This window comes from Clarias gariepinus, chromosome 17 (assembly GCF_024256425.1).
Source record: "Clarias gariepinus isolate MV-2021 ecotype Netherlands chromosome 17, CGAR_prim_01v2, whole genome shotgun sequence".
Lineage (NCBI taxonomy): Eukaryota > Metazoa > Chordata > Actinopteri > Siluriformes > Clariidae > Clarias > Clarias gariepinus.
In genome coordinates this window covers 29,221,297-29,232,241 of record NC_071116.1, presented here as the reverse complement: position 1 = coordinate 29,232,241, position 10,945 = coordinate 29,221,297, and the positions used below count along the sequence as shown (strand labels likewise).

The 10,945-nt window shown below is 37.7% G+C and overlaps 1 protein-coding gene across 2 annotated transcripts; it reads right to left on the bottom strand.

Moving 5' to 3' along the window:
• Nucleotides 1-10,589, bottom strand: rasgef1bb (RasGEF domain family, member 1Bb). 2 transcript variants are annotated; one of them, XM_053516014.1, is made up of 14 exons: nt 10,569-10,589; nt 8,592-8,783; nt 6,926-7,048; nt 6,509-6,646; nt 5,266-5,508; nt 4,624-4,698; nt 3,663-3,755; nt 3,376-3,478; nt 3,197-3,276; nt 3,012-3,107; nt 1,505-1,600; nt 1,288-1,411; nt 812-884; nt 1-461 (listed from the first exon to the last, which is right to left on the bottom strand). In XM_053516014.1, exons 1-14 carry the CDS (start codon nt 10,572-10,574, stop codon nt 440-442), a joined length of 1,464 nt encoding a protein of 487 aa, XP_053371989.1. In that variant the 5' UTR covers nt 10,575-10,589; the 3' UTR covers nt 1-439. The 2 variants fall into 2 exon arrangements, with proteins under 2 accessions (XP_053371989.1, XP_053371988.1); XM_053516013.1 differs by lacking the exon at nt 10,569-10,589 and adding an exon at nt 10,378-10,548.
• Between the last annotated feature and the right edge of the window lie 356 nt (nt 10,590-10,945).

The window sequence follows — 10,945 nt, the reverse complement described above, 5'->3', positions numbered from 1 at the left end:
TTATACGTCAAGATTTTCTTTATAAGGCAAAGTCCAGATTATATACACGAGGCCACAGAATCCATACAAAAACATTTAAATGACATTAAAAAAACATACACAAAACATAGAAATACAATTTACAGCTTACACGATGTAACAGAAGAGGTCAGCCAGCGACACACTTCATTTATACAGAAGATTATAATGCTTATAACACTTCACTAAGCTTACACAAACTGCTTTACATGAGGTACATGAGATGAGATGAATGTGTTACTCGATACAGAGATGATGATGCTATGATGAGAATCCAGTCTCATTATTTAATATAGGCAGAGATCCTTTATTCATATATATATTTATATTTTCTTCATATAAACCAAACGCTTTGTGCAGTGTTTCACTTCATTTCATTTCAGTCAGGGCCGACTCTCCCAGTGCTCCCAAACCTCGGCATCTACATCCTGCTGAGAGACGTCCTGCAACACACAGACAACACCCATCATAAATAAATGAATAAATAAATAAATAAAAAGCACACAGGTGAGATCAGTGAAGACATTTATGGGAAGCTTATGGGTCGCCAAGTTAGCGTCGTACTCAGTACTCTTTGTAAGACTGCTTACTTACACATGAAATACATCTGTGGTCCAACTTTCAAGTTTAGGCCACGCCTCCTACCCAAAATCTTAAGTGTTTCAAGATGGAGCTACGACTTTGACGTGTAGAAAGACCTGGCTAGGGTTCTATGGTGAATTTTCCTCAAATGCTATTTGCAATGTTGCAAAATTAATTTAAAAAAAAATGACCGTGTGATGCGGGTCCTCACCTGAGGGAGCGGCGTGTGTCTCTCTCCAGGTTGTTCTCTGGTCCTTCACTCTCGTAAGACGCCAACTGGAGCTCTGGAGAAAAAAAAATCTGTTAGAATTTAAATTCGTTATTGTTTCCATGGCGACAGGGCATTTACAGGAACCTGTAGGGTGCACTCTTTAAATAAACGAGTTATAAGTGTATTTAATTTTGTTTTGTAATCCGAATAAATGTTCATGGAAGGAGTCGCCAGTGTCAGTGCTCCGAAAGTAAAGCTTTCCAAAATGTTTCGTGACAAAAAGTAAAAAAAAAATTCACTTGTTTAATAATAAAAATATTTTTCCCTGTATACAAGGAATTGAACAGTTCGGTAGGTTATATATTATTATAAGAAAATATATATATTATATAAGAAAATATAATGGTGACCGCTTTTTTTTTCTTTTAAACATTCCAAAACGAAGTTTTTTTTTCTTTAAGTGAACGAACTCTCACCATCGTCTGTGAAGACGGACACGCTGATGAGATACTGCAGGGTTTTTCTGTCTCTATCAAACGGACAGATCACCTGCCTCCATGCCAGGAACTCGCTCACTTGCTTGGCCAGCTCCCAGAATTTCTGTTGGCAAAAATAAAACGAGGTCATGAAATGCTAAAATCAAAAACAAAAAGAAGACAAAAACAAGGGGAAAAAACTGGGGTCTAAACTCACCTCAAAGTTGATGTGTCCGTTGGGCAGTCGACTGACGCAGCCCTCGTTAAGGAAGTAGATATCCTTAATGAACAAGCTAAAGAACGGAATAACGATCTGCAAGTTGTAAAAAAAGAAAAGTTGATGAATGAGATCTGGGTGAACATGTACATGCAAAAACAGCAACAATATGAGCTAATGTACATCTGGAGGACTGAAACCATGTCCACTGGAGGGAGCATCAGAGGCAAAAAAATTCTGACCATCCGGATTCCTAGCTGAGCTGGAAAACATTTAGCGATTTCACACAAGCGGTGATAAACACACCCGTCATCATGACCTCCAGTTCGAACCAAACCCACTGACCTTCTCTAATCTAGAACATCCAGAGGACCAGCACACAAAACTGAGCTTTTTACTGGTCTGAAGGCTACTCATCAGTTGTTTTTTTCTAATCATTAATGGTATGAAGAAAACTGGCACTCAGTAACGGTGTAGAACAGTAAGGACGTGTTGTGAGATACAGGACTAGACTGTTTTACTCCGCTGTGGAGACGGTGCTGTACTGCCTCTAGTGTTTACACCGGTATTGCAGCATTTATACAATTTATTTGTTTTAGATGTTGATTAGTTTTCTTAGTCAAGATATTAATCATAATTAATCATTCATTAATTGATTGTTAACATTTTTAACTAGTAGTTAGAAAAGAGATATAAAATTTGCGACCCTGGATGACAGTCGAAGTCATCTTGTGTCCACATGGTTAAAGCCACGCATGATCGAGACTGAACGCTTGAGTCCAAAACGGATATGAGAGAGTTTCCTGTCTCGATTCAATCTTGCTTTAATTTTAGACTCGATGTCCTTCACACTCAGCTGTGACTCGATCTCACCTAGTCCTGGTTTTAGACTTGAAAATGATTCCTGTTATTGTTCCGACCTTTAAATTACTGTTATTATTTATGGATTGTTTGGTACAGGCCATCTCATCTCATCAGACATATTTTACATATGAAATACACACATAGTGTAAATACTTTGGCACTGCTGTTTTCTAAGACCTTTTTGTCTCTTATGCTACTGTACACTTTAAATGAATGAAAGATGATTATATATAAATAAAGGATTATTATTATTATTAGAAACATTTAAGATTTCTATGACACAGAATAACAGTAGTTTGTTTTTTTAAGAAAAAAAATGTATTGTTTGAAAGTTTACTATTTTTTTAATAAAACACACTTTTTACAAAAAAAAATAATTACTAACACTGAAATGTGGAAAAAAAATATATATAATTTTTAACTTTGAGGGAGCTGAATCCATTTTATAAAAGCTTAAAACAATATCCACAATTTCATAATTGATCACATCTACATCATAATAATCCTCCGGCCTAAACACCCTTCCCAGTGAAACTGCTCTACAGATTTCATTATTCTGAAACCCGTCCTCGAAACTCCAGCAGGAATCCCAGCAATGTGTGTGTGTGTGTGTTAGATAAACCAGGTTAATGAGTAAACCTACCTTTTCTCTGGTGGTGTGAGCCGTAGCTGATCTCTGATTGGCTCCTCTCAGTGCAGTACGATAGCTGTAGAAGTTATTGGACGGATCCATTTGATGCTAAAACAATACGAAAAACACACCATGTGTCAGAGTTAAACAACAACAACAACAGCAATGCAAACTCAGTACACAGTATAGCGTCTCACCTCCAGGATCTCGAATTTGTCTGTGTTGACTTTACCCCAGGTTTTCTTCAGCCTGGACACAGGACTCATGTTCATCCCAGCTGCGAAAATAACTCCAGTTTAATTTACACACTTAACACACGGATTATATGACACGCTCATACGCATGATGCTATATATTGTAATAAAACAAAACTCACTAATTATCGCCATCAAGGAGTTGAAGTTGCCGATGTTAAAGCATTCCCGAGCCACGTCGACGAAAAACTCCAACACTCGAGCCCTGTGCTTCTTCTTCACCGGCTAAACCAGACACAAACAGCAGGGGGCGCCACAGCATTAACATCAGCAAAGACCACAAGGAGGTGGACATTTCTGAGAACTGGTGCTGTGAAGTCATTCTGGCCGAATGTTACCCTCCCAAAAAACTAGCTCTGATATCAGCATCACGTCCTAGTCGTGATGTTTTTCAGAGGAAAATGCTCACCAGGCAGATTTCTGTGGCCACCAGGTAGCTGAGGCGGTTAAACCACTCGACGTAGGCTTCCAGATTACTGACTCTCCTTTTGCTGAAAAAGCTCTGGGGACAAAATAGAGAGAGAGAGAAAAAAAACAGGCTGTTTAATAATATGTAGTATCAATGAATGAATGAATGAATCCATTCTAAATAAAATAAATTAAAAAGAAATGACATAAAAACACAGATCTGACTTGGCGGATATTTAAGAATTTGTGACGTTTTTGGAAGAGAAGAGTTCAAGAGACGCTGATATCTGTGTAACTGTCAGTCAGATTACTTTAACTAAATTAAGTAGACGTCTTTAATCATAACTTCGATGTGTATCCAAAGTACCAAAAGGTTATAAAAAGATATATTGAGAATTTTACACACTGTCATTACGTCGACTTTACTAAAATAAATGAAGTTTATAAATGTACTTTATTCTATTTAATGAGTTTCATGTGGATACAAATCTCCCATATCTCTGCACGTCTGATTTACAGTACTGTGCAAAATTCTTCATATTAAATAAAATGTAATGATGTAAATTAAATAAAAGACACTTAAACAAAAGTGCCTAAAACACAATTTTAAAACTGGTTGTTGATGTAACAACCTCATTTCCCCTCTCGTCTGTTCCAAACACTCCGGATTCAGGATCAGCAGTAAACTAATCACCGCCTGATCATCTGTCATCATCTGCACCTGTTTCTCTGTGTAGCTTAAACATTCCCCTGAAACTGCTCAGGTACAGGGACTGGACTGAACATGAGAGACTAAATAGTTTCTCATGTGGGGGGGGGGGGGGGTCAAGACTTTTGCACAGTACTGTATGCTGTTTGTTTATGCGTATTTCTAGAGCTGAGTCACGTGATCTAAAAAGGTGAGATTGTTAAAGACTCTCTTGTTAAAGTCATTCTGCGTGTTTTTGGGAGAATCGACTCACCTTATGGTTATCAGTGGGTCTTTTCTGGACAAACGCCTGGACGAACTCCTCCGGGCCGATGTACCCGAGTCTCTCCTGCAGGTGAAACACAACAAACCGATCAGAATCATCCGTCAATAAGTGGCCATTCATTTTGACATCAATGTAGCTGCAAACCTTTAGATTGTGTCTGACTATGTTATGGTTTCCATAGTAACAGCTTGTTCACAGAGACGGCAAACGCTTCAAATAAACGGATAATTTAATGTTTATGCAAGGAGTCTTAATATTAATATTAGAATAAACCTAAATGTTTACTATGGTTATTCTAATATTAATATTAAGACTATTAATAAGACTATTAATAACTAATATGAATGTTAAACTTGGAATTTTCTGATTTACAACTTAAAAAAAAAAAAAAAACAGCCTACTTGAAAACTTGCTTAAAAAGAATGAATATTATATTATATTATATTATATAATATTATATTCTTATAGTTAAATATTACATTTCAATTATGCAGATTCAATAATTTATTCACGGATTTATATCCAGCTAACATCAGTGCGCCATCCCATAATATCCGTACGCCATCCCATAATATCTGACACCCTGTCAATAACCGCACGATAATGGAGCTCTCGTTTCCTCCCACTCACCATCTCGATGTGCGTGAGCTGCTGAGCGAGGATGAACGGGTCGTCACACACGTTCAGGATACACTCGTCCCTCCGCACGTGCTGCTTCGCCTTCAGAGCAGACAGTTTCTCGCCCGCCGACGCAACTGGCGAGGACGGTGTGACGGGCGTGCTGGACGTCACCAGAGACTCCTCGTACTGTCCCAGGATGGTGAGTTTGCGCAGGAGTCGCTGGATCAGACGCTGCATCGCTCTCCGGGACAACTGCAGAAGATCAGAAGCAAAGTGAGGAGCTGATTCACACCAACACTGAGTCAGAAAGCGTGGGCTCAAACAGAAGCAGAGAATAATACCACCATAACTACCTTTATTCCTCATAAAACTAATTACCTTATTGCTCATATACCACCATTTCGGCAAAAACCACAGTTTGCTATCTATTTAACATGACTACAATATATTATTTATCCATTTTTTTATTTACATATCGTAGAACATCTAAGAAACACAACTTTTCTTTTTTCACTTACGTTATAGCAGCTATAAACTCTCTCTCACTCTCTCCCTGTCTTGAGCTTGTTGTGCAACAGAGAAACCACAAAACGCTCAAAAACTCCACAATCTTGAAGAAATTAAAGTTACAGCTCAATCTTTTTAATGAAGGTTTGTTTTAATGTAAAATAAACCTTCATTTTTCTTAAAGAAAACTTTACCATATAAACGATTGAACATTTTATTTCTTTAACTTAGCGATGTAGCAATGAGTGGTTACTATAGAAACAATAACATACTGGAAAGAGTGTATTAGTATAAACCTGCAATTTACCTTAATCATGAATTTCTTTCTATACACACATAATGAAACACATTCATAACTTCTGATTTAATCGTTTTTCCTTGGTATAAACTGGCCGTTGTATTGGGTACATATCGTGATATTTGATATTTTTGCCGTATCGTTTACTGGCATACCCAAAACCGTATCCCGTTTTACCCCCCCCCCCACCACCACACTCCTCATATCTCATTCACTCTCAGATAAAAGCACTGTCCTCACGACTCTAACGCACAAGCACACAGACATGCGACCAGCTTCGTTGCTAAGCAACAGTCTTAGAGAGAGAGAGAGAGAGAGAGAAAGAAAGAAGGACAGGGAGAGAGACACTTTTGATTTCATGTCTGCTTGGAAAGGCAATGATGTCATCATTTCAGAACAGCGATGACATCATCTACGTAGGTGAGAAAATAAAGAGGCGGTGCTGACCTCATCTCCAAACGCCAGACGGTGCGTCATCTCTTTCAGGCTGCGCATCATGCGCTCGTCCCGGAAGTCGTACGGAAACGTCTCCGTCCACTCGGTGAGAAGCTGAACGATCTTCGGCGCGATGTCTCGGATTCGCTTCTGTTACCAGCAAAATGTTAGATAAACAAATGTTAGAAACTGGACCAACAAGGAAAAAAAAGTAAACCACCACCGAAGTGTGTTATGTAATTATGTAAGCTAGTGTAGATAAATACAGCAACGGTACATTTTATATCACAGTTTAAGTCATAATCACGAGTCAGAATAATTGTAATGTAATTTTTTATTATATTGATAGATTTTTTTTTTTCAATTTAATAACAAATGCATTATTGAGTAATTAATTAGCTTGTTCTGGTAAGTATTTGATATTTTTACCTTATCAATCTGAGGGTCGCCGACTCGGTGGTGTTCCACACACAAGTAACACACTCTGGACATGAGCTCGAACGGGTGCAGGAAGAGACGCGAGCTCAGCAGGAAGGTGAAGATGTACGACCTCTGAAATACAGCGAAAATAAATCAGTGTGTTAAACACTCAATAACAATAATAATGGAAAAAAATCATATGAAATAATAACTGTGTGTGAAGGAAGATTAACGAATCCTCAATGTCAATTAAATGATCATTTAAATGTCGAAAAATAAAACGAATAAAAAAGTCAAGTACCAAAAATATATAAACATTTAACAGATTAAGAACTATAATACACTAATATTTATCAGAATCGAACTTTTCTGAGCTTATAAAAAAAGGAAAAAAAGAAAACAGTAAGACGTGTTAAAATCAATGCTTTTTAATTAAGAAAAAAAAATACAAAAAAAGAACAAATCAACAAACAAACATAAACAGATTTCCATGGTTAAATAAGTCTTACTTAAGACTTGTTTTTTGTCAGTAATAATAAAATAGGAAAAAAATATGGACATCACTTCATAATCACACTGTAAAAATAAATTCATAGGTCGATTTAATCGCTTATGCAATTTACATGATCTGTTATTTGATTTAGTTAACTGAATTGATGAGTCAGTTTTCGATTCAGGATACATTCTCTAAAAACGACGAATTTCTTAAAAATATACCACACAGACTGCGCAGAAAACGCAAGAGCATGGTGTCTTTTTCTTCTTTTGAATTTATGAGCGGTTGGTTGCATTATTGCTGGACTGGAGCAGCGAGTAGGAAATTGGCAGGAAAAAAAAATCTGTTTGTACGTGACATGACATTTAAAAAAATGTATCATTCACACTGCATTTTACGGCTTGTTTTTTATACTTTAGATCCTGTTTGAGACAAATCGTACAGTAAACTTTAGTGACATCAGATAAATAATAAAGAAATCATGATGCCCAAACATTGAATCGAATCGACAGCATACATAAGATTTAGCTCCGACTGCTGTAATAGTAGTATATAAATTTGTAAAGTTGAGAGTCACGTCACGCTCCATGAACAATCTTGGCTCTCTGAATTAAGTTTTTATCAAAACAATAGATACTTAGTAAACTACAACAATTGAAATCAGAATTGTTTTTTCCTTATACGACACAGCGCTGTTGAATTCTGATTTCTGTTTTATCATTTGGTGTTGATTAATTTTCTAGAACAGCAGCACCAACATGTTATTGTTTCTACGGGAACAGCTCATTCATAGGAACTTGTACAGAAGATGTTCCACATAATCAGCTTGAAATAATCGCTTACATGGTAAACTTTTCCAAAAGGAGAATAAATGTTGTAGGGTAACATTTACAGATGGAGTCTCCAGTTTCAGGGAAAACGCTGTAACTGACTGAAGTTTTCTGACTACTTCAGGATGGAGTTTAGACTTGTTTTGCAATTTCTTGGTAAGATGATAAGCCTGGTCTTAAGTTTTGTTTATAGACGCTATATCGTAAGTAGAAACAGGAACCAACATGTTCTGTTTTCATTTCACTTTATTAAAAGTCCTAATGTATATTCAATTAAAATAAATTGAAATTGCTGTTCTAACGTAATAAATCTAACTTTTTTTTTAAAAAGGAAATCCAAGCTGCTTACATCAGGTGAATAGTCCACAGTGGGGACGAGGTGCTGTATGAGAGCCTCGAGCGATCCGGATACCAGGTTGTTGTCGTGATATCTCAGCCCCCCGTAGCTCTCCTCCACGGGTTTGTAGCGAGCATGGCCTCCTCCATACGGGTTCTGAGGAAACTTGGCTGCAAAAGGTGTCGTCTGGGGCATCCTGGAGTCCTGCGGGACAAATTAGCATCTGTCAATACACAGCGTCGAGTGTGCTCAGGATCAGCGGTAAAGCCTGAGCTAAGTGTACAGGAGGCTGTAATGTCTCTTAGTGCGTCATGGGATTAGAACAAAGTTCAGCGATGATGAAACAGGAACTCATACAGGAGCGATAGTGTTTAGCAAACGCAACACCTCACACTGATTCTCTTTTAGAGGAGGGATGAACACAGAGACACGTATCTCGTTTCCAGGAAAGTGTTCGGAAGAAAAATCACATACAGGAAGCAGTTCAACCACAACTACAGGAACAACCTACTTTTCGTGCTAAAGAGCTGCTACTGTAGGCCGATATGTAGGGATGGGACTAATCAAGCGTGTCTTTGGATGACTAAAGGATCGTCGAAAATACAAAATTCTAATAAAAATATCTACATTTCATCATCCTTGTCTTTTATTTATTGCTACGCCTTTGTTCGGAACACCTGTACACCTGTATAAAATCATGCAGATGACGAGGTTTAGGTAACGTTCACACCAAATGGAAGAAATACATTTCAGTGCCTCGTACTTTGGTGGTTTGTATTTTCAGAAACCTCCTGGGATTTTCACCTCCAGATTCGCAGATAGTGGTGCGAAAAACAAAAAACATCCAGTTCTAAGGGTGAAGACAATAAGAAAAGCGGTCAAACTTGTAAGAACTGACGATAACTCAAGCAACTACTCTTTACAGACGTGTTGAGAACAAAAGCATCCCAGAAGTCCAAGATCAGTATGGTCCCACTCTATCAGATAAAAACAGGTCTTTTAATCCTGTCCAGTGGCCGAAACAAGTGAGCTGGTAACCAGGGAAAAAATAAAATTATCAGAGCCGGTGTACAGAGTGTTTACGCTTTCATGGAGAAGGAAAAATGCCTTTTAATTCATTACCAAGACACACACCTTTATTAGTACTTCGCTGTTAATTATTATCCAGCTTCGGGTCCTTCATGACCGAGTTCACATAGTAGAAGCATTTCACAATCACAAACTCAGGTTTGCTGAGATTGGATTAGGCAACCTTCAGGAAACTAATGTTTGTACAGTAGATTAATCACATTAATCATCAAGATTCTGCCACAATTCTGCTTGTTTAAAATGATGAAGGGGCATTAAGGCGAGTGAAAAACAGGTTGATAAACACAGCCAGGGTAAATATTTCCCATAATGACTGCCTGAGTGATGACTGACTCATCCGGTCAGGCTGGAAATCTGCTGCAAAACAGGTTTGAGAGGAGAAAACAAACCTCAAACCAACATGGGTGAACTCTGATCAAAACACAGGGCTGATTACTGATGTACTGCAACCGAAAACATATTCCAATTGTATACAGATTATTAGAAAAACATCAAAATGATAAGCATTAGGTTAAAAGTGATTTACTCAACATTATGGCACTGCACCAGCCCCTGGGATAACTAATGTTACCACCACCACTGTTACTACTGTTACTACTAAAACTAGATCAAATAAACTTTATCATCACTAGAGCAATGCAAATGTATAATATGTAACCCGGTGTATAATAACAATATAAACAAAGTTACAATGTAACTATAAACTTACCAAGAACGTGAAAAAACCCAGGAAAGAAGAGAAGAAATCCTTAGAATATATTTAAAAAAAAAAGAAAGAAATAACACGCAGCTCCGATCAAAGCTCGCAAATCTTTGATCTATTTTCAATCTCCAACTTGAAACGAATCAATTCCCAACGTGATTCTGAGTTTATAAACTTAAAATCGGTGTTTTTCTAACTTCCATTGTCTTCCCCCTCGCTGGAGGAATATCCAGTTTCAGTCCAGCGCAGCAACTGCGGGAAGCATTAAGAGGCAAACCGGGAAGCCAAGTCCCGCCCACGTGACAGGATCAAACCAATCAGGTTAAAGAACACCTAAGCTCGGCACGTGCTCAGAGATCTGATTGGTCCGCTGGACGTCTGTCGTGGTTCAAAAGTGGGAGTTAAGGGAGAGAGAAAGATTCCTTTTTTTAGCACAAGGTCGCAGAAAAGGGTTATGTTTTGATTAAACGCTGTGCGCTTATTCGAGGGCACAGATTAATCATGAACACACAATTCAAGTGGCAATCATTTACATTCAAAAAATTCAACTTTCTTAATAAAATAATCAGACATT